This window comes from Raphanus sativus, chromosome 3, assembly GCF_000801105.2.
Source record: "Raphanus sativus cultivar WK10039 chromosome 3, ASM80110v3, whole genome shotgun sequence".
NCBI classification, from domain to species: domain Eukaryota; kingdom Viridiplantae; phylum Streptophyta; class Magnoliopsida; order Brassicales; family Brassicaceae; genus Raphanus; species Raphanus sativus.
Window position 1 is genome coordinate 23045261 of NC_079513.1, and position 23264 is coordinate 23068524.

At 39.4% G+C, this 23264-nt stretch overlaps 5 protein-coding genes, 2 non-coding genes and 1 pseudogene across 8 annotated transcripts; 4 read left to right on the forward strand and 4 right to left on the reverse strand.

The window, feature by feature from the left end:
* The first annotated feature begins 314 nt into the window (after positions 1-314).
* LOC108844189 (uncharacterized) lies at positions 315-976 on the forward strand. Its single transcript, XM_057005091.1, has 2 exons — positions 315-611; positions 715-976. Exons 1-2 carry the CDS (start codon positions 450-452, stop codon positions 814-816), a joined length of 264 nt encoding a protein of 87 aa, XP_056861071.1. The 5' UTR covers positions 315-449; the 3' UTR covers positions 817-976.
* On the reverse strand, positions 675-2696 carry LOC108844190 (uncharacterized). The gene is made up of 5 exons (XM_018617412.2): positions 2558-2696; positions 2405-2475; positions 2097-2282; positions 1954-1993; positions 675-1649 (listed from the first exon to the last, which is right to left on the reverse strand). Exons 2-5 carry the CDS (start codon positions 2405-2407, stop codon positions 1591-1593), a joined length of 288 nt encoding a protein of 95 aa, XP_018472914.1. The 5' UTR covers positions 2408-2475; positions 2558-2696; the 3' UTR covers positions 675-1590.
* A 115-nt stretch (positions 2697-2811) lies between these two features.
* On the forward strand, positions 2812-3006 carry LOC130510256 (U2 spliceosomal RNA). The gene has a single exon (XR_008943933.1). It is a non-coding gene; the product is annotated as a U2 spliceosomal RNA (small nuclear RNA).
* Positions 3007-4447: 1441 nt separating this feature from the next.
* LOC108846257 (peroxidase 67-like) lies at positions 4448-6689 on the reverse strand. 2 transcript variants are annotated; one of them, XM_018619482.2, is made up of 3 exons: positions 6317-6689; positions 5807-5998; positions 4448-5149 (listed from the first exon to the last, which is right to left on the reverse strand). In XM_018619482.2, exons 1-3 carry the CDS (start codon positions 6536-6538, stop codon positions 4706-4708), a joined length of 858 nt encoding a protein of 285 aa, XP_018474984.1. In that variant the 5' UTR covers positions 6539-6689; the 3' UTR covers positions 4448-4705. The 2 variants fall into 2 exon arrangements, with proteins under 2 accessions (XP_018474984.1, XP_018474983.1); XM_018619481.2 differs by having other exon boundaries at positions 4448-5162; positions 6317-6685.
* Positions 6690-7985: 1296 nt separating this feature from the next.
* On the forward strand, positions 7986-15727 carry LOC108844937 (E3 ubiquitin-protein ligase listerin-like; annotated as a pseudogene).
* A 334-nt stretch (positions 15728-16061) lies between these two features.
* Positions 16062-17503, forward strand: LOC130509291 (40S ribosomal protein S4-2-like). The gene is made up of 4 exons (XM_057005092.1): positions 16062-16125; positions 16411-16488; positions 16577-16855; positions 16938-17503. Exons 1-4 carry the CDS (start codon positions 16123-16125, stop codon positions 17364-17366), a joined length of 789 nt encoding a protein of 262 aa, XP_056861072.1. The 5' UTR covers positions 16062-16122; the 3' UTR covers positions 17367-17503.
* Positions 17504-18037: 534 nt separating this feature from the next.
* On the reverse strand, positions 18038-18157 carry LOC130510335 (U5 spliceosomal RNA). Its single transcript, XR_008944008.1, has one exon. It is a non-coding gene; the product is annotated as a U5 spliceosomal RNA (small nuclear RNA).
* Positions 18158-20880: 2723 nt separating this feature from the next.
* On the reverse strand, positions 20881-23114 carry LOC108847624 (exocyst complex component EXO70B1). The gene has a single exon (XM_018620914.2). It carries the CDS (start codon positions 22928-22930, stop codon positions 21068-21070), a length of 1863 nt encoding a protein of 620 aa, XP_018476416.2. The 5' UTR covers positions 22931-23114; the 3' UTR covers positions 20881-21067.
* Between the last annotated feature and the right edge of the window lie 150 nt (positions 23115-23264).

Genomic DNA, 23264 nt, shown 5'->3' on the forward strand with positions numbered 1-23264 from the left:
TATACAGGCGGAAATTGAAGTGCAGATCGAGTCAAGTATCAGACTGAATGGCTCGATGAAAATCCGACTAAGTTGGTTTTTGATTTTATATGTGAAAGCATCATCACAAAGAGTGCAATGAGCATAATGTGGGGTTATTCAATAGTATACAATAAATAGTGATGATGTGACGATTAGCCATCTAAAGGTGTTTAGTATGTGATAATGAAATTCCTTGAGATAACTTTAGTGGCCTACCTGCTTTGGCACTTCTTCAACAGCACCCTTTGAATTTTTCTCTCCTCTTTTCCTCTTTTTCCATCATTTTTTTTTGTTTTTTTTTCTTTTCTTTCCCTCCTCTCTCTCTCTCTCTCTCTCTTTTGTCAACTTATTTCTTTATCTCTCTCCTCAGTGCTCTTCATCAACTGGAGAAAGCAAATCAAGAGAGGAAGGAAGCAAGAAAGAAAGAGATGTGTCCGTTAAGGCTGATCCTCATATTCTTGTCTGCGACTCTTGCTGGCTTCTTTGTCCTCAAGAAGCTCAACACTTCCTACGATGATCCTCTCGCCGACCCTCTCACCGACACTGATCCTACCGACGCCGACGCCGACTCCGACTCCAGATTCTCAAAGGTCTCTTCTTTTTCCTCCGATCTTCATTCTCTCTCTTTGACTCTCTGACTCCAGATTTTCTGGGCTCTCTCTCTCTCTCTCTCTCTCTCTCTCTCTCTCTCAGGTGGGAATGGCAATCAAGTCTGGATTTTGGACATGCGTTGACATGGCTAGTGGCCGCTATCTCTGGAACCATCTCTCTTCCAATTCCGACACCTCTTCCTGACTTTTCTTACTCTCTCTCTCTTTCTCTCTTCATTTTCTGTAACTGTCTTAACTTTTCCAATTGACAACACCAAAATCGCATATTGTATAATCTGTACTATATATTACAGATCTCGTCTTCACCATCTAATCTTTAATAAAGTCGAGTCCTTTTCTCTGTTTCTAGCTGGATTCACTTGCTGATTCGAACAGATCTCGTCTTCACCATCTAATTTTCTAGTTCTCTGGTGTTTTTGGACAAAACTTGGTAACCTCTGGAAACGACTTTTTTTTATTACATGCAGGATTTTCCCTGTTTCTTTTTCACGCACGAAAATGTAAGATACTCAATATACGTTTTAACATCAGAGTTAGCAAAAATTCAAAACTACAATTCTTATGCTCAGTTTCAATCGCTCCCCGCCACCTCCTCAAGCTTAGATATAATCACCGAAGCAGGTTTCTGAGACGTGAATCTAGATTCTCTCTTGTCATACGCATCATCTCCAAAGAGTCCTGTTAGATCAAACCCAACCCAGCAGACGAGGCAATTACATCAAACGCGTTTATGTTTATAGGCTGGTCTGTATGGTTTCCCTAACTTTGGACCTGCAATAGTAGCTTCGGTCTCTTTGACTCGTTTCTCCATTTTTCTCTGTTTCATGTGTAAACCTCTTCTAAACCAAGTACTCTCCCTGATCTTCGAGATAGTGATTCTAGTTACAGGGTTAACATCAATACTCTCTCCTGTTGAAGCAAAGGTTCTCCTGATACAGCCAGCCCCAGTTATAATTCTTCATGCAACAGAAAGGTCGGTGGGCTGTGCAATGTCAACATGCTCAAACTCGTCATCATCTGCACATTAAAAAAATGAGATGCAATCAATGATTTTTACCACATAACAATTGTTTGTAATTAGCGAGGGGCTAAATATAAGAGAGCTAAGGGGGGATATAAAACAACAGAACCAACGTTCAGCTAGTCAAAAAGATTGTAGTGATTGCAACGTTTCAACAGCCAAAGAAACATATTCAAACTGTGGTTACTAGATGTATATTCCATTACGACTAGTCCGTGTCACCTCTATAGCCAACAAGGCGCTGAATTTAACCAGAATACTACAAGGAGCAAAGGAAAAATAAGGGTGTCAAGTAAGTACCTTTCCTCAAAGTCAGAGCCACGACTGCATCATTCTCAACCTGAACAATAAAACAAAGAATACATTTAAGTAGTAACAAAGGTCTAGATCTTTAAACTTGAACAATTGTTGCATATGTATGAGACATTCAAAATGTTTGATACCTTCTGCTCTGCTAGAGATTTGGAATCCTCTAATACTTCTTCTGTAGACATTAAGATGAGACGCTGATTGCTGACTGGTTGCTCGATGAGGGTAAAGAGTTTCTGCTTAAAATCCAAAACAGTCGCTGCGCGATCGCATTGGATAAAGTAAGTAGCTTTCATGCGCTTCACACGAATATACATGGCCTGCAGAACAAGATCACCCAGACTAATCAGTCGAAGGCTATAAAGCTCTCAACTTCCCCAGCTAAATAAGCACATAACGATCTAATAAAGATGAATCAAACCCATCAAAGTACAGCTAGTACCATGGCAAGACAACGACTGAACAATCTCCTCCTCTTCCGGAGCCGATTGTGATTACTCTCGGGGAAAGAATCTGCTTCAGAGACGCCAAAAGATTCAGACTTCGAATTAGATAACAATGAAATCGAGTGACTAGATCAGTTAAGGATACTTACCACGAGGATGGAAAATCTGAGAAAGTTTGGCTTCTTCTTCTCAGACTCAGCTGAACAAGGCAAGAGCCAAAGACTTGTTTGGCTCCAGGTCGAGACTATTGTCGGTTAAGCTTTATTCAAACCTGCTGTTGCAAAGAGAGTGTTCTTATTTGTCTCTTACTACTCTTTTCGAAAGTCCCACATCGGTCACGAAATAAAAGTGGAAGGCATGAAGAGTAGGATAAAAGAAGATGCAATATGCCTCGTAACAAATCATACCTTTCTCGGCCTTTTGGCTAAGATCAAGTGTAGTATCTGTTCTTATCAGTTTAATATCTGATATGTGGTCCATCGGGTCACACGATATTAACTCTATTTTTTGAGGGAAGAGGCCCATCAAGATAGCTTGCTATCTGGGTCTCTGCGAGTCGCCCATGCGTTGCACTACAGCACGGGCCGGCTCAGCCCATCAGTAATCCAGTTTAATTTTTTAGTAAATGGGCTTTTGAGCCTCTCATAAGTTTTTATTTTTTGTAACGCCTCTGATAAAGATTATTGCGGTTTCATCTGTTGAACTCTCCCTATTAATCGGATAAATCAATCCAATAATGATCAAGTCAAAGCTTAAATAAGCATTTAAAAAGAAATGGAAAAAGCTTGTCTGCACGTTAACATGTCCCACTCCTGGGTGGACTTAGGACAATACTTGGTCGGCTTTCTCGTTTCTTATTTCCCGCTTTCTTATCTCATAGTTTGAGAACCTCACGTTGACCCGATAGATCAAACAATATACGAGTAGAAAGAATCCACAGGTTGGAGGCAAGATGGCGAGTAGTAAGCCGCCAATAGATAAGAGCATCATGGCAGAACATATGAGCTTTGCTAAAGGAGATCCGAGAGCAGATCAGTGAAATGCAGTCAGAGATGAGAAGCTTGAGATCAGAATTGCATCAAACTCGACTTTGTGTCTCATTGTGAGGAGGATAGAGCCATTAACTCAATTCAAGAGGTAATCACTTTTCATTCTACTTTGGTGAGAGATGCCTGAAATGATATACAAAACTTAACTACACATTTTGTTTTGTTTTTTGTCGGACAGGCCATGATCCACTTCTGGCTTTAGAAGCTACAATGCAGCGTGGTTAAGTTACTTAACATTCCAAGAGTAAATCTCTATTTTAGCATTGTGGGAGAAAAAAATATTACATGCCTCCCTAATCTAAGAGACATGGATGATAGTAGAAGAAGTAACTAAAGTTGTTCAACATTGATGGTTCATTCATCCCTAGAATGGTTATCTAAGATAACGAGTGGTGCAACTCGAACACTTCTAGTGGTAGACATGACCACAACCCAGCATGCACGCCTCTTATAAGCTGCGCAAAGAAGCATTAGGCTGTTCAGCATCATAGGCTGGATCTCTCTGACACTGCTTTATTGGGAAATAATGTACCTGTTGAACTTAATGTAACGAGTAAATCATTTGTAGATCATTAGCTCTTCTGTCTAATTTATGCTAAGCAGATCATTAGCTCTTCTTTTCTTCTCTCTTTGTTTTTTGTTGCATTTGGTTGGTTTAGTGTAAAGAATCTAAAGATGTGTTTGTAATAAAGACTATGAAGTATGACATTGGGTTTATTCAATATTTTCTTGGAAATGCATATATGAATCTTAGGAAAAACCTAAAATGTGGAATACATCTTTTAATGAAAAGTGAATTAATAACATATGGTGAAATCCTACTTCTTATTTTTCCCCTGCTTACATCTTTCATCTTTAGCAGTTTGATATCTTAATAATCATTTATTGAATTATATTAAAATAGTAATATTTTATTTGGAAATTTCAATATAAGTTTCTGAGCAGTGGTAATGCATTTTTCTCATAGTATTTTGGAGCCAATGTGACAACTGAGAAGAGACGGAAACATAAATGAAACTGCATTGCTACAAACTTTTATCATGATCTCTGTTATATTATGTTTTTATTAATGTAGATGTATATTTAAACAGGTGACGTAGAAAACACGTAAAAATAGTATAACACAAAACACGTAAGAGATTCAATTGGGTCTGCGACAGTTGTTACGGATCTCACCATTGGATCCAGTGAGTGGTTTGATATCGCCCATCTTAACCATAGCCCTCACAAAATCGCGGTAAAAGGCGTTCAGACTACGACTATAAGACACGACAAGCGAGTCAGTTGAACCGCCGCTGTAAAGAACTTGGTCCGAAGTGAGTAGACCCCTGTGGTTGAGAAGCTGTCTGTAGTAGTTGATGTCAAACCTTCCAGGAGAGTGGATATCAAGAGTGGCTTCATTGTTGTCGCTAGAGCCAGAGTCAGCCGAACAGCTCCTTTGTCTAGACAAGGCGAAAGAAAGTTCGATGTTGTTGCTTTCGTTGTAGATACGGTCTCTAAAAGTGACGCATCTAGCTTGTCCAATAGTGTGTGCGCCAGAGAGGGCGACCATGTCGCGTGAGGATAAACCTTGTGCTCTAAAACGGTTGATGAGGTTGTTGAGAGTAGATGTTGGAGGAGGTATAACGCCTGAATTGGCGGTTGAGAAGCTCGCCGTGGTGGAATCTCTTCTTCCAAGTTTGACGCTCCAACCTGGCCCGTCCAACTGTTTAGTTTAAAATATGTATTAAAGATCGATCATATATTAAGATATACGTTCACGGACACTATTTATTGACAATCCTAATTACAGCTTCGAATCTAGAGCTGCCCACATAGCCGCCAATAATTTGAGATCACTATGTATAATGGCTCAGCTCTCTTGTACAACCCACATATACTATATACAATGTATACACAAACGAAAGTTTCAAAATAAAATAGAAAATTACATGCTTATTTTTTGTCAAATCTTTTATATAATTTCAGAGTATTAATTAATTAATACAAAACTCTAGGCAAAGTATGTAACTGATTTTGTATATATATATTTAGTATCATTATAATTTTCAGTTGAAAACAAAATAGAATGAACACAACTGTTAAGTTCGCTTTAGACCTCAATAGATTGTTTCTCAAAGAAGAAAAAAGACATCTATAGATTTGGACCGGTCTTATATATAAATGTGTAGTGTATATATATAGAACATGGTGATCTCAAATTATTATAGTTTTTAACCATGTGCAAAAGAAACAGGTAAAAGTATCTGATGCATCAAAAACCTTGAAGCTGAAAAATATATAGATCCAAATGTTCTTAGTTGGACGTTAAACAGTACGGTCTTCAAGAGTAAAGGTAAAAGTACTAACGAGGAGGACAGAGTCACGGGCAGTGATAGCAAGAATGTCTGCGCATGAGACGACGCCTGGGCATACTCTCTCAACCCTGGACTTGATTTTGTCAACCACGTCAAATCCCCTCACAGAGTTATTGTTTGGGCCTGCCGTTTTCTCTCCCATAGATAAGGAAGTGTCGTCCAACAATATTGATCCGTCACACCCCTGTAAACCATGCATTGTAAAATTGTTGGAGTAATTAATGGAACATGCCAACCATAACATAGCCTCATTGGTAGATCCCATGTAAAGTTCTTAAAATTTTTAAAGTAAATATTTTTATCTAGTAAAAGTATTTTCCAATGAAAAGAACTATATGGATGGAATGATTCCAAAATGTAAAGAAATGTATATATATGCTCTCTCTTACTTTTAGTTACTATTTCAATTTTATGTTTTAAAAATACTAACAAGATATCTGATGAGGTATTATTGATAGAGTTGTTCTTATAAGCTTGTGTCATTACAAAAATGGAATCTTACATTGACAAAACAGTCATGAAAGAATAACCGGAGGAGAGAAGCAGCCATGCGGCGCTCCCTGGTCACCGCTCGCTGCACCTCGCGTCTCACCACATAAAACAATGAGGGACAGCTTTGCTTGTAGAAGTCACTGCTCAGCTGGGCGTGGCTGTAACAACAGCTCCACATTATTACAATCAACACCACAATTAACATAGTTCTCTGCTCATTGCATAACTCCATTCTCTCTTTTTGCTTCTTTGTTTGTTTTTGGAGTTAGAGTCAAAAAAGCATGCAAGAGAATGAGGGCTTTATAGATGTTTGCTTACTTACATAAAACGTAGGTATTTTTTGTTTGTTTTGTTTATGTTTATCAACGGAGATAAGTTTCTTCTCAAATAGCCACTCTATTTCATTTTCTAACAAACATAAACACATCAATATTACGGGGTCATGATCCTTATGCCACCTCTACCAAATTCATGCTTTAATTCCTTTCCTTTTTTCCTGCCTATTACATTTTTCTTTTGAATTTTGTAGGGCTGGGCAAATAAACCGAACCCGAAAATCCGAACCGAATCTGATCCGATTAAAATGAATCCGAACCGATCTGAACCCGGCATAAAAACTTTTATGGTATTACGGGTTATGGGTATTATCCGAACCGAACCCGAATCTAAATGGATATCCGATAGAACCCGAAATATTCAAAACCCCAAAAAGATCTTGTACCAAATATGATCTCAATTCCTAATATGTATTCAAAATACATTAATATATGTTGAATATTTAAAATAATTATCTACTACATGAAGGTTGATGGTACTATTACATGAAGATTGATGGTTAAATGTGGCTATTGAATCTTGAAATATTTAGATTTAGATTTTGTTTTCACTAAACAATATTTTTCATGAGAACATTGTTTTTCGTTTTATGCTTTCGTTTATTTGGTTTTCTTTTTATCAATAAATATGTTTCCTTTTTGTTTGATTTTGAATGATCACGGTTGATGTTCATTTCTTATTTTTAAATCGATTTTACTTATGTTTTGGTTACAAAAAGTTACAAATTAGGTATTTCAAACCCGAAGAACCGAATTTTCTTATGTTTTGGTTACAAAATAAGTAAAAATGAGATATTTTTAAACTGAAGACCCGATTGGGACCCAACCCCGAAAGTACATTGGGTTGTACCGGTTCTTGGAAGATTTACTAATCCCGACCCGAACCCGATAGAACCCGAACCGGTCCCGAACAGAATTTTTAAATAATCCGAATGGGGCTGATTTTGATAAACCCAAATAACCGAAACCCGATTGGATAAAACCGAAATCCGATTGGGACCCCGAATACCCATGCCTAGTATTTTGTTTTTGACCATTAATATAAACAGAGGAACCTCTTAAATTATTAGCTGGCGAGGTTTACTGTTGTCGGAAAAAGCTAGGTTTGTCATTATATATCAAGTTTTAATATGCAAAACTATATTATAATTAATATCCCTAGCCATCATATCAAGATTTTCAAGAGGTAATTTTTTTTCTTAAATAATGATGCTAATTTCCATAAATTGGAAATTATGGAACTTGTTAAAAGGCAATGTGAAGTTTCCATTTTTCCCTTATGGTTTATAAGTATAAGATGGGCCGTAAATAACTGGGCCTAACTCACAACCCAAAACAAACCACGGCACACGCTCGACTCGACAAACTCTCTTCGTCTCTTCCCGCGACGGCGACGACCGTACCGCCAACGCCTTCTCTCTCCGATCCTTGAATTCCACCTAATTACTTCTCTGCTACACCTATCAAATCCATCTCTCTCTCTCTCTCTCTCTCGCTCTCCCCGTTATTCCTCTCAAGACGCAGACCTCCCCCGTACAGAGTACAACGAGATGGGTAGACCCAAAGGAGATGCCGCAAGGAGCAAGGCTCGTCCTTCCAGCAGCAGGTTACATTATCCTCCAATCTCTTCCACGCCCTACATTTTCGAGTCTATGCTTCATTGGTTCTGTACTTGAATTGACTAATTGAGTTTTGTGAACAGCTTGGCAGCTTCTCTGTTGCCGTCTGGTTCTGCAGCCGCCGCCGTAGGTTTTGGCGGCTACGTGGGCAGCTCTAGATTCGAAGCTTCTCTGTCAAAGGAAGACCCTGCTCCCTTCTTGGTATGCTTTGTGCCTCTTTGTTTGATTCTACCTACTTGCTCTCATCTTTGTTGATGGATTGTGTAGGATTTGGATAGTGAGATGGCCCAACACTTGCAACGTCTCTCAAGGAAGGACCCTACAACAAAGATAAAAGCTCTTACTTCCCTGTCAGAACTGGTTAAGAAGAAGAAAGGGAAAGAACTTTTGCCATTAATCCCACAATGGGTATGTTTCTTTCTCAAAATACTTGGGACTTTTTGCAGAATGTTGATCACTGTCCTTCCTTCACGTTGCAGTGCATGTGGTTGTTCATTGACTTCTATTGTCTTACTTGTCTAGACGTTTGAGTACAAGAAGTTGATACTGGACTACAGTAGAGATGTCCGGCGAGCTACGCATGACGTCATGACTGATGTTGTTACTGGTGTCGGGTTTGTACTTTGGTTCTCAGCTTTCTTATGCATACCTCTTTTTCTTACCCTCATTCATTATGCAGTGTTGTCATTTAATTTTTTCTTTTAGTATCATACGCTTGGATGTTAGGTAGTCTACTTATGTCGTGAGTGATATGGTTAAGCTTTGAGGTTTTCCTGACATCTATTATATCGAATGGATACATGATTTTTTCTTGGAATGAATTTTTTTGTTGCTCAGTGCTGCAGAAGCTTGACTATGTTGAGTGTGTCATATAGGGAATCTGTCTTGATATTGTCTCAGCATGCATGCATTGGATACTTCTCTTTTAGTATTTTATGCTTTCTCCCTGGATAAGTGGTATTCTGCATTAACTCTTATTTTCTTACATGTTACTCAGGAGAGATTTAGCACCCCATCTTAAGTCTATAATGGGCCCCTGGTGGTTTTCACAGTTTGATTTGGTTTCTGAAGTTTCGCAAGCAGCGAAGTCGTCTTTGCAGGTTGGCACCTAGTTTCTGAAGTTTCTCCAGACTTTTTTTCTTCTTAAAATTTTGTGTTTTGATGTCACTCTTTCTGTTAACTCTCTTTTGGTCTTATTAGACCAGTAACAATTTAGTTCTGGTCAACTTGCACCTTTTTTATAGAATCCGTTTTCAGATTTTCATTTAGCTGCATAATTTTTAAAACAGGCAGCTTTCCCTGCCCAGGAGAAGAGGTTAGACGTCTTGAGTCTGTGTTCAGCTGAGATTTTTGCTTATCTGGAGGAAAATCTGAAACTTACACCTCAAAATTTATCTGATAAAGCACTTGCTTCGGATGAATTAGAAGAAATGTACCAGCAGGTACTTCATCTGGGGGAATCTTTACTTAAGGCACAACTTTTCCTTCTATCGATTTCTTTCCAATGTCTTATTTTGCTTTATTTTCAGATGATATCTTCATCTCTGAGGGCGTTGGCTACACTTATAGATATATTGCTCCACGAACCCGATAAAGCTGGCTCTGCAAGTGTCAATGCCGAATCGAAACTTGCCTCGAAGGCTAGGAGAGTAGCAACCTCCTCTGCTGGAAAGTTGTTCTCTTCCCATAAATGCTTTCTGAACTTTCTAAAATCCGAAAGCCCTAGTATCCGATCAGCAACTTATTCTTTATTGAGCAGCTTCATTAAAAATGTTCCTGAAGTCTTTAATGAAAGCGACGTAAGATGTCTTGCACCAGCTTTGCTTGGTGTTTTTCGAGAAACTATTCCAATTTGCCACTCATCAATGTGGGAGGCTGTCTTGCTGTTCTCTAGAAAATTTCCTCAGAGTTGGGCCTACTTAAATGTTCATAAGTCAGTTCTAAATCACTTATGGCAGTTTCTTAGGAACGGGTGCTTTGGATCCCCACAGGTTTCTTACCCTGCATTGATACTGTTCCTGGAAGTTATGCCAACCCAATCTCTCGAAGCTGATAAGTTCTTTGTGAATTTTTTCAATAACTTACTAGCTGGGAGGAGTATGTGTGATTCTTCAAGCGCGGATCAGTTATCACTTCTCCGTGCAACCACTGAATGTTTCCTCTGGGGATTACGCAATGCTTCAAGGTATTGCGATGGCCCCAGTTCCATTCACGATCTCCAAGTTGATCTAATTGATAAAGTCCTTGTGAAGAATCTATGGGCATACTTCTTTGAACTATCCAAGGACAGTACTCCACATATTCAGAGGAAGCCATCTGAAACGCTGAGCATGAGCAGTTCAGTTAAGTTTCTGCAAGAGCTGGGAAGCTGCATCTTAGAAATTCTTTCAGGAATTAATTTGCTCGAACAAAACCTGTTGTCCTTTTTCTGTAAATCTGTTCAAGAGAGCTTCTTGAATATGCTTCAGCAGGGAGATACAGAGACAGTTACCGGCATGAGAAAAATGATTGATTTTCTTTTGTTACTGGAGAGACACTCAAGTCTGGAAGGTGAGAGTTGGCCTTTGGATCAATTTATGGGGCCACTGCTGTCCAAGGCTTTTCCATGGATAAAATAATCTGTAAGTTACTGTCTATGTTGTATTACCCGATTATGTCATGTTAAGCCATATGATGTTTTTACTTAATTAACTCATGTGGTTGTATTTCTGTTCTCAGGAATTGGTAGATGGTTTGAAGCTTTTGTCTGTTTCACTATCAATATTTGGACCGAGAAAGATAGTTCCGGTACTGATTTGTGATATAGAGACTTCTACCCTTCTCTCTCTTGAAGAAGGGAGGGATATGAGCCCAGAAAAGTTTATTAAAGTTTTCCAAGAATTTTTTATTCCTTGGTGTATGGATGGATATGACTCTTCGACTGCTGTTAAAGCTGCAAAACAAGATCTCCTGTTTTCATTGCTTGATGATGACTGTTTCACTCAGCAGTGGAGTGCTGTAATTTCTTATGTATTTGATCAACAACATCAGGGGTTCGATAAGCTGGCTTCTATGGAATTGCTTTTAGAGAAGGCAAGGGATGAAATTACAAAAAGAAGTTCTGGGCTGGAGTTGAGTCAAAGAATAGGCTCTAAGCCAGACCATTGGCATCATGAGCTCATAGAATCTACTGCTATAGCTCTTGTCCGTTCCTCCTCAGTAACTACAACGTCTGCTGCTCAGTTCTTGTGGTAAGTCTATCTATAAAACAGTATCAACTAAAGCTAATATTAATATCATTTTAATTCAAGCTCACAATCGATCCAAGATTTTGCATTCACATTTTCCAGCCAAATCTTGAGACTGATTGCTCTCAGTACTTACTCTATATTTGTGTATGCAGTTCAGTTCTGGGTGGTTCAACGGAAGACAGCAGTATTTCTTTTGTGTCAAGAAGCTCGTTGGTCTTGATATATAGAGGGATCCTTGAAAAGCTGCTATCTTTTATCAAACAGTCACCATTATGTTCAGTTAGTGATACATGTTCCTCTCTTATCGTTGAGGCTGTTGATATAGAGTTTGATTTGAGCAGTCCTGTCGATGTGATCGCGGTAACTAAGTTTGCAGCAGAAGTTATTGATGGTAGTGTGTTCAGTTTAAAGGCTCTGAATCAGGAAGCCACTCTATTTTCAACTATTTTGTCCTCTCTCTTAATCATTGACTTGGAGAGTAGAATATCATCACTAGTGGACAATACTCTATATGAGCTGAAAGAGAAGAGAAAGGATCGGAATCTAGTGGGTAGTTTTGTTCATGCTGTTTGCTCTAGGATGAATAATCAGTTCTGGAAATCTATAAACTATGATGTCAGAAAGAGTTCAGCAAATATTTTGGTTCAATCCATAAGGTCAGTTGTCCAACTTGAGGATGATCTGCAACCTTGTCAGCTTACATTACTGTGTGCTTCATGGATGCCCGAGGTGTTGAAATATCTTTCATTGAATCAAACTGATGAAGAAATTATCTGTGGGCTGCTTCTGCGTGAGAATGATGTTTGGCCTATGTGGACCAGCCCCAGCTCGTCAGCTAGCATTTATACACATGATATTCCTGCTCACTTGTGCGATTTGAGGACATCCAAGAGTCAAAGATATGTTTTTTTCATTGACAGCCTGATCACTAATATGGGGATTCAGCGATTTGTTGTTGGCCACAAAGATAATGGGTTATCCCCGCAAGCTTGGCTTTCCGCAGAAATACTCTGCACGTGGGAGTGGCCAGGGGGTAGTGTTCAAACTTCCTTCCTGCCAGCCCTCGTCTCATTCTGTAAGAGTGAACCAGCTTATGGGAGCTTATTAAACTCCATTTTTGACATTCTACTCAATGGTGCTCTTGTGCATGGAGAGGATGAGAGAGACAGTTCCGGGAACATGTGGGTTGAATTGAATAACCAGATAGAGGACGTCAAAGAACCATTTTTGAGGGCTCTGGTGTCTTTGATTTTCACTCTGTTTAAGGAGGACCTTTGGAGAGAAGAAGAAGCCATGGCTGTTTTCAAAATGGTCACAGATAAACTCTTCATCGGGGAAGAGCCGAGCAAAAACTGTTTGAGAATCATTCCTTTCATTATGAGCGTAATAATTTCACCATTACGTACAAAAACCAAATCTAGTGTTTACGGTGATACTGTGCTGCCACTGGAAGCTTTCCTTGGAGGTTGGCTGGAGAGGTCTTTGTCGTTTCCTCCTCTGGTCCTCTGGCAAAGTGGGGAAGGTGAGGCCCCATTTAATTTTCATTAATTTTCTTTTGGTCCTTCCTTTCGATCTCATTGTTATTTTCTGTACATTGCTTAACCGTAAGTAAAGGATTAGGCTGAACGTATTTGTAAAGCAAGTATTTACTTATGAAACAAGATCAACTTAGCGATAATTTTGAGGCTCCACTTGTCAGGTCCTTACATCAGGTTTTTAGGGACCTGAGAAGTGGTTATAGTTGGCATTAGATGGACATTCCCTTTCTTTAGCTTTTGCTTTTCATGCGTAGCTTATTGTTCTTTCGTTGTGTTTAATCAGATATGCAGGATTGGTTTCAGCTTGTTTTATCTTGCTATCCCGTAAATGAAAAGGCTGAAGAAGATAAGGCATTACAGAGGCATGTGAGCAATGAAGAAAGAACACTCCTGCTTGACTTGTTTCGCAAACAAAGGCAAGTTCCTGGTGCATCAAGCGTAGTTACCCAACTTCCAGGTGTCCAAATTCTGCTGGCAAGACTAATAATGGTCGTAGTTAGCTATTGCGGAAACGATTTCAATGAGGAAGATTGGGATTTTGTCTTTTCTAATTTGAGGCGAATGATTCAGTCTGCAGTAGTTGTGATGGAGGAAACTTCTGAGAACGTCAATGACTTCATTAGTGGTGTTTCTTCCATGGAGAAGGAGATTGATACTCTCGAGGGACTTGGTCATATTGTTTCTATTTCGGATGCATCTTTAGACAATGCTAAGAATGCTCTCTCAGCATTTTCCGTGCTTAAATTAGTAAAAGATATATCGGTTGGAAGTGAAGACTATTTGTATTCCTTGGCAAATGAATTATGGGACCTAGCTAAAGATCGGATACTTGAAGGTGTTCTTCGTCTTTTCTTCTGCACCGGTCTTGCTGAGGCTATCGCTGCTTCATATTCCCCAGAGGCAGCGTCTCTTGTTGCTTCATTTCGAGTTGATCATTTGCAGTTCTGGGAGTTGGTGGCTCAGCTTGTAGTCGTCTCTTCTCCACGTGCAAGGGATAGAGCTGTCAGAGCAGTGGAATTTTGGGGTCTAAGCAAAGGAGCCATAAGCTCTATGTATGCAATAATGTTCTCCTCCAAACCAATCCATTCGTTGCAACGTGCTGCATACATCGTTTTGTCTACCGAATCTATATCCAGGCTGGCCATAGTTGCTGATGGGAATGCGTCACCCAGTGATGAGTCTCTCAGCGATCAGGACTCCAGCAACGATGGCTTGCCATCTGAAGAAAAGCTACGGCTAAGAGACGAAATATCCTGTATGGTTGAGAAGTTAAATTATGATCTCCTTGATACAGATTTAACTGCTCCAGACAGGGTAAAAATTTACTTTCAAAAGCTTTCTTTTGTTTGTTCTCCCTTTTCGGACAAATCATTTACTGTAATAACCACTTGTAATGGCAGGTGCAAACATTCCTGGTATGGTCTTTGTTGCTCTCGCATGTTAGCTCTTTACCTTCACTAACACAAGGGCGAGAGAGACTGGTGCAGCATATCCAGAGAACTGCAAATCCTTTGATATTAGATAGTCTATTCCAGCACATTCCTCTAGAAGAATACATGGCACAGAGCTTGAAGAAAAAAGATGGAGATATTCCATCTGAATTATCTGTGGTCGCATCTGCAGCAACTTGTGCGATTACAACGGGTTCGTCACTGTTAACGGTGAAGTCACTTTGGCCTATTGAAACCGAAAACATGGCCTCGCTTGCTGGAGCGATATATGGTCTGATGCTACGCGTCCTTCCAGCTTACGTTAGAGAATGGTTTAGCGGAATGCGTGATCGGTCTGCATCATCTTTGATTGAAGCGTTTACAAGAACGTGGTGCAGCCCTTCTTTAATTAAAAACGAACTGTCTCAAGTAATGTGTAATGATACCTTTTTTTTTTTGAATCTCTTAGAGTTGCAGTGAAGTTCCGCTAATGCATTGGCAAATATTCCGTTGCAGATAAGGAAGGCAGACTTTAATGATGAGAGCTTTTCAGTGAGCATTAGTAAATCAGCAAATGAAGTAGTAGGTACATATACAAAGGATGAAACCGGGATGGATCTGGTGATCCGTCTTCCAGTTTCTTACCCACTGAAGCCTGTTGATGTCAATTGGACAAAAAGTATTGGAATAAGCGACGCGAAGCAGAGGAAGTGGTTAATGTCTATGCTAATGTTTGTTCGTAATCAGGTACTGTACTTGATGAGCCATGTTGATCACTTGTTATATCCTGCATGATTACCATTTCAACATTTTTAAGTGAAATGTATTCTTTTCGACTGGGTGCAGAACGGGGCTCTGGCGGAAGCTATAAAAATATGGAAGCGGAACTCGGACAAGGAATATGAAGGAGTAGAGGACTGCCCGATATGTTACAGTGTGATCCACCCAGTGAATCACAGCCTTCCAAGGCGGGCTTGCGCTACATGCAAATACAAATTTCACAAAGCATGTTTAGACAAGTGGTTCCTCACATCTCATAAGAAAGTCTGCCCCTTGTGTCAATCTCCTTGCTGATATTCAACAAAGGAGAGCTTTGCATATGTTTTTGTGACATTAGTATTGTGAGTTTTGCTTTTAACTCTTTTTAACACTCGGAGGAATGAAGGTCACATTGATATACAGAGAATTTTGTTTCTTGGAATGATTCGTTATCCATGTGGAAGATAATGAAAAAGTGTAATAGTATATATATAGAGAAACTTACCTCTCTATCTTCCTTGGCTTTATACTGTGAAGTTAATAGTTTATTGAGGCTTGGGGTGCACGCATTTGGATTGTCTCAATTTTGGTCAAGACTGCTCAATTTTGGTCAAGATTAACTAAAAAATCAAGTGTAGTTGTTAAAAAAAAAAGAAGAAAAATCAAATGTAATTGTAATTTCTTCCATCAAACTGATGGATAAATGGACCAGTTAAAAGGCCTAACAAAATCAAATAATGTAATAAACAAATGGGTCTAGAAAAATGGGCCAAGCTTTAGAAGCCCAAAGTACCCTAAAATAACGAAGAGAGGGTATTTAAATACAGTTAGGGTTTTACTCGTTTCCTCTCACAAACTTCACCGTCTCTCCTGGATCAGAGCTACAACACTCGCAAACTCCAAACATGGTTCGTCTTCCTCTCTATCTATCTCTCTCTGTATGCTGTTAATTTAGTGATTAGCGTACATCTAGATGGTTTCATAACTCGATACTGCAAGGTTTGCGTTAGATCTTTAACTTAGCTTCACATTAGTTGTATTCATTTCGTAAATTTCCCAAAGTACATCACAGTGACTGTCCTTAGATCTGACCTACATTAGATCTCAGATGTGTTAGCTGCTCTAGCTCATGATGATGCAATGCATTTGTTTCGCTCTCTTAACATATATGTTTTCTTTCGATTATTACGCAGGCGAGAGGTTTAAAGAAGCATCTGAAGAGGCTGAATGCCCCTAAGCATTGGATGCTTGACAAACTTGGCGGTGCTTTTGTATGTCATTCTTCTTCTTCTCTCTCTATTATATGATTCCCTTTGTTTATGTGTGAATGACAAATGCACGTATTGGTTCCACTCACAGGCCCCCAAGCCATCTTCTGGACCACACAAGTCTAGAGAGTGCCTTCCCCTCGTTCTTATCATCAGGAACAGGTTGAAGTATGCTCTTACCTACCGTGAAGTCATCTCCATCTTGATGCAGAGGCATATCCAGGTTGACGGCAAAGTCAGGACCGACAAGACCTACCCTGCTGGTTTCATGGATGTTGTCTCTATCCCCAAGACTAACGAGAACTTCCGTCTTCTCTATGACACCAAGGGTCGTTTCCGTCTCCACTCCATCAGGGATGAGGAAGCTAAGGTTTACATCTCTCCCTCCTCTTCTCTCTCTTGTTATCATCATTTAGAGTAGTAATGGTTGATTTGTTTTTATATCTGTACAGTTTAAGCTTTGCAAGGTCCGAACTATCCAGTTGGGACGAAAGGGCATTCCTTACCTCAACACCTACGACGGTCGCACCATCCGTTACCCTGACCCGCTCATCAAGCCCAACGACACCATCAAGCTCGATCTTGAGGAGAACAAGATTGTTGAGTTCATCAAGTTTGATGTCGGCAACGTTGTGATGGTTACCGGAGGGAGAAACAGAGGGCGTGTTGGTGTGATTAAGAACCGTGAGAAGCATAAGGGAAGCTTCGAGACGATCCACATCCAGGACTCGACGGGACATGAGTTTGCGACGAGGTTGGGTAATGTGTTCACCCTTGGCAAAGGGACAAAGCCGTGGGTGTCTCTTCCCAAGGGTAAAGGTATTAAGCTTACCATCATTGAGGAAGCCAAGAAGAGGCTTGCTGGTCAACAGGCTGCTTGATTTTTGTCATTTTTTCCAGCTCTTTTATTATGTCCTTTTAGACGTTTTACGTTTTCGTAGACTTCGCTTTGGTTATTTTTTGTTTTGGAACTCGTGTTATTTTCTCTGTTTCAAGAATTCAACAAAAACTTCAAATATCACATGTTCTTTAGTTTTGTTCTGTTTTCATCGAAGTTTTTAGTTTCTTGTCGAATAATCATGCGTGAATTCGATTGTCCTATAGGGAATTAACGTCTGTTTCATAACCGACATTACTCCTGCAAATGAAGCAGTTACAACGATGATGATAGAATCACGTACATTGAACATGACTAGAACGTGACTGGCACTTGAGCTGAGACGAGAAGAAGCTTAAGAGAAGATAGAGAAGGATCAAAGTGATGGTCGCATAGTATCACATGATCATGGAATATGCATCACATGGTTATGCCGGTAGGTAGAACAACGAGAATGAGATGTTGCTACCTTGAACAGAAGCAGAGAGGATATCTTCTATTTAGCCTGTAGAGCTAGCTTGAGGCACACTAGCAACTCGTTATAGACTCCCTGCTCTACAGTTGGTGTGGTATGACTAAAGCTTATTAGTTTGGAATTTATTTAATTCTTAGGTGGAATCAACTCGTCCAAAAGCCATGTGAGAGGCTAAAGCTAGAGAAATCTTTTTTTTTTGGGTTCCACTGTAGAGTGGAAACCCTCCAAAAATAGGCGTATGCCACTTAAGAGTGGAGAGCACACGGTATTCTTTAGTAAAAGGCGAAAGAATAGTTCGCTTTGTGCTCACCACATGGCTGCGTGAGAAATCTTATCTTAAAACCTATTATATGCTTAGGAGAACCAAATCTAGCAAATATTGAATGAATGAAGGTAGGCACAAACATATAAAATCAGCCATCCGCATAACTTCGTGATGGCTATTATTAATTATTTAATAATTCCTATTATTATTATTTATTTAATGAGTTAATTCCTTATAGGAAAATTAAAGGTAACATAATTATTATTTATTTAATGAGTTAATTCCTTTTAGGAAATGTATATTTAACATATCATAGATTTAACATATCGTAGATTTTTAATTTTCTTTATATAAATTTAGTTGAAATTACTAATTTATTATAATAAATCAATTAATTATAAGTAAACATCAAAAAATATAATACTACATATATAATAGCTACTAAAATATTTTATTAAAATGGAATCTTATGAAAAAATTAAAGAATATTTTTAATTATTTTCTTTAAAATTATTAAAAAGTTTCATGTTTTATGATCTAGAACCAAATAACAAAATTAGCATTAATAACATACTAACATCATTTTAATTTTCAGTGTCTTTAATATCCCATGTATAACCAAGGTTAATTTCAAATGTGAATCTGTTTTTATAAGATAGATACATTGAAAGTGGAAACGTTTTTCATACAAATTGTTAATGTAGATCCAAAATCAAAGATAATTTTTTCTTTGCTATATCTTAACTTCTTACTTAAAATATAAAACTGAAAATGTCTATTAATTACTTTAAAGAATTTTGCGTAAAACTATCAATGGATATATCTCAAATATTAAGATTGATATAAAATAATTAAACAAAAAAAATTCTAAAATTTGTTGATAGAAACAGACAGCAAAATTTAACATAGCCATCATAATCGAAATTTACTATTCTTTTGAATTAAGTTTCAGATTGATTTATATGAGATTATATCAAAATTAATATTTTATACATATCTTCTTTTATATATGATTTTATTCATTAGTAATATTCTAAATCAAATAATTCTTATTGGTATTCTTAAACTAGTCACCATTCGAACATAAAAATAATCAAGTTTGTACTCTTCATCGTTTTTCTAAGCATCAATGTTCTTAAATACTTCCTACGGGTGTTCTTAAACTAATCACTAATAGAACATAAAAGTAATCAAGTTTGTACTCTTCATCATTTTTATAAGCGTCACTATTGTGATCACTGTTGGAAACTAATCAAATATGTTCGACAAGCTCAACTATCAATTAAGATCTTCTCGAAAAAACTATAAAAACAATAAAAATTGGAAAGATGAAAGATAATTTTCAGATTGATAAAAACTTAGTTCTAATTAATACTTTAGACCAATGTGCAATCAGCGCTTTTGTGATATCATTTTAACCAAAAATAATTGATGTCTTTGGTGCATGTATTGCGCAAACAATCTCATATAGATTTATGACATAAGTTAAAAATATATTTGCATTTATTCCCTTCTTATCAATGACGAGACCATAGTTAACAAAACTAATGATTTTGAAGTTGTTTGTTTGTTTATATGATATTTCCATCCAAATAATCTATTTAGATAGTTCATCTAAATAATATATTCATGTGATCTATCATCTATCTAGATAATTCATATGGATGATGTTCTAAATTGATCATTTTTAATTATACTGGTTCATCTAGATTAATTAGAAATTGTTTGTTTGCTTTGTTAACGTCATCTACATCTTTTAGTCGTAATTTTAGATGAGTTTAATAAAAACTAACTCAAATATTTTTATTTGATATAATCTTATACTTAGTCTTAGTTTTAAGTTTTAACTATATTTATTTCTACGTAAGCTAAAATATATTTTAAATTTGCATTGAAATCGTTGACAAACAAAATGCATTGAAATTTATAAACAATCAAATTTCTAACAACAATAAAATTTCTAACAAAGCCATACATAAAGTTAACAAAATCCAAATAGTTTTAAGAACAAAAAATCTAAAAGTTCATGCTACAATCATAAAGCCTGCACCATCTCGAGTCTTCACTATCTTGCGTCTTTAACATTGCATGTGTTGATTCATTTACATTTGCCACTGATTTCTCTTTATCTTTGTAGCTCCCGTCTATAGTGATAAATTGATGAAGAGTTTCGTCAAAAAAAAGATTGATGAAGAGTTGTAACATACTCATAACAACTATTAATATATACATATCTGAGGCACACACTCATAATTGTGACAAGAATGAAGAGAGACACATACTATCAATGAAATGAGAACACTATAATCAGAAGCGGTCAGAAGAGATAGGAAGATAGTCTTGAAAGTTATGATAAAAAACAAAGAACTAGATGAAGAGGGACACATATAATTTTGCTTTTTATATTTTCCCTTAGATGTCAAAGCAGCATGAGAGATCCCAAACTAAAATAATTAAATGAAGAGATGCAAACCTGGTTTGATCAGTTACTTGTGAGTCAGCCTATTAAAAGACTCATACTCACTCTATTCAGATGGTTCAAATTGGTTTCCGACTGGTTTTTACAACTTTACTAAGTTATGAAACTTATGTAGATGAAGATCTCAAGGAGAAACGAAGATCATTTGTTCGGTTCCAGCTGGAAATATGCCCCCCACCTCCACTCAGCAGATGTAAGAATTTAAGCTCAAAGGCCTTTATATCGCTCAACATTCACTAAAAACTATGCTCTTCGATTTCAACTCTAAACCCTTATAAATGACCAAGGGAGCATCGTGATTCACGTCATACGCTTCGACCACTTCTTCTTTTTAATACAATACAACATAACACAAACACTAACATAGAGCTGTTCAAAACGATACATTTTACAAATCAACCTGCAAGACTCTCTCTACTGGCCACAAGCAATGTGGTTCGCTTACAAACATCTTACAAGTGGGAGCTCTCTGTGTCATACGTACCTTCACTTTCTTGCGGTCGTTGTCCCTTTGAACAGCTCGTTAACACGCGCCTCTATATCCTCAACACCATACTTAATGTACCTATCTGCGTTTTTCCCTATATCTCCAAGGTTCTGAAACCTTCCAATGAAGTTCCCATACGGCGGCAACAGCAGCTTAGCCAGTGAGATTCTTAGCTCCTCTCTCATCTGCTCGTCAAACACCACCCACGTCGAGTGAGCTTTACAAACCTCCTCAAACTGCGTATTAAACTCTTTCAGCTTCTCCTTCATCGCTTTCCCTAACCCGTTCATCCCCGCCGCCGCGCTGTCCACCTTCAGCAACCCAACCATTTTATTCCACGAGCTTCTCTGATAACTCACATGGTACTGTTTCACTTTAGCGTTGTGTTTCCGAATCCAATCCTCTCCTAACAGCACCCCAAGCTCACCGTCTCTCACTTTCTGCACAATGTATCTCCCATTGTTCATCAGAAACACATAGCTCAACGCCGGATCTTTATACACTTTGGACTTCACTTCCAGGTTACTCTCCAAAAGCTCCATGATCCAAGACATCTGCACAGTCAACAGAGTCGAGTCTTTCGACGGCACACCGTTGCTTTCCTCAAACACTTGCTCCAACGTCTGTCTCGACCTGCACGCCGCGCGGAGGTAGTTCATCACATACCGAGTGATCGGGTGGAGCCCACCCCCGGGAACAGCGGCTTTCGCCGGATCTCTCCTGATCAGATTCTCAAGCTCCATGAATATACCTCTAACCGCCTCCCCCAACCGTTTCCAAATCGTCACAGCCTCGTTCCTAAGCACCAAGCAGAACTGATCAGAGAACACAGACTCAAACTCCGGCATCAGATCCCTCATCGTCTCGAACACGTCGAGCACCTTAAACAGCCTCTCAGGCGAACGGCTCCCGATCGCAACGGCGTCCGCGAAGTTCAGGAGCTGGATCGTGGAGCCGCGGCAGACCTCCATGAAGGAGAGATCTGCGGCGGAGGAGAATCCGAAGAAGACGCGGTCGCAGAGACGCCGCTCGCTCGGGAAGAGGATACGTAGCGCGACGTTGGCTGCTTTGATCCAACGGTCGATCTCGTCCTCGAGCTCCTGCCACTGCATCTTGTGAACGTCCTCGATGCTGAGCTGCTTCTGAAGGCCTAGCCTCGACACGCTCTCTTCGAGAAACTCTCTCCTTGAGGCGCTGTAGACGTGCGAGCAGGCTTTCCCGAATCCAGCAGCGAGCATACGCTTGGCCATCTCGTGGAGGTCGTTGATCGTGGCGGAGGAGAGGGCGTCGATGATGAGGTCGTAGTCGGTGAGGGGCTGTGCCACGGGGATCTGAGTAGTATCGTCGTAGTCTACTTCTTCTTCTTCTTCTTCGTCTTCTTCCTCTTCGGAGTCGAAACGGTGGTTAACAGGGAAGGACTCGGCGCCGTGATCCATGAGGGATCTGAACTCCTCCTCGACGCGGAACATGGCCTGCTGCATCATGTCGTCGGCGCGTGAGAGGAGCGTGCCGATAGGTTTCTCGGAGGAGGCGTGGCTCCAGTCTCTTGTGAGGTTGACGAGCTCGTCGATGGAGTCGAGGAAGGCGGCGGAGTCGGCGGGATCGGACCAGATTGGCTGATCGGAGGCGATGAAGCGGGAGATCTGGGAGTCTAGGGAGTTGAGAGCTCGCTCGAGTGAGGCGACTCCGGATGATCCGTCGTCTCCGGGTTGGTGATCCTCGGAGAGCTTCTCGCGGGAGAATCTGCCGTCGAAGGTGGAGAAGATCTGTAAGATGTCGTCGGCCATGGATTCGTTGTGGCCTAGGGTCTTGGCTATGTGGCGCGCTACGGCGAGTAGCTTTTCTTCGCCGTTCTCCGCCATGAGGTGTGAAAGCAGTAGAGAGTTTTCTCTATGTTGTCAGAGTCAGAGAGCGAGATCGACGGGGGAAGCAAGGAATCGAAGACGAAGAAAGTTCAGAGGAAGGGAGGAAGAAGACTGGATGGATAGAAACTTGTGCAATGACGAAAGTAACCCTCAAGACAGACGCTAGCTTTGACTTGGCCGTGTTGTGTGAAAGTGGCATGGGCGTGTAATATAAAAGTTTCCGTGACTTCACTAACACTGGTAGGTAGCTTAGCATTGTTTTTAACCGGGTAGGTGGGTAAACCGGCCGGTTTGATGAAACTAGATTGATGGAGCTTGGCAAGCTTAATTC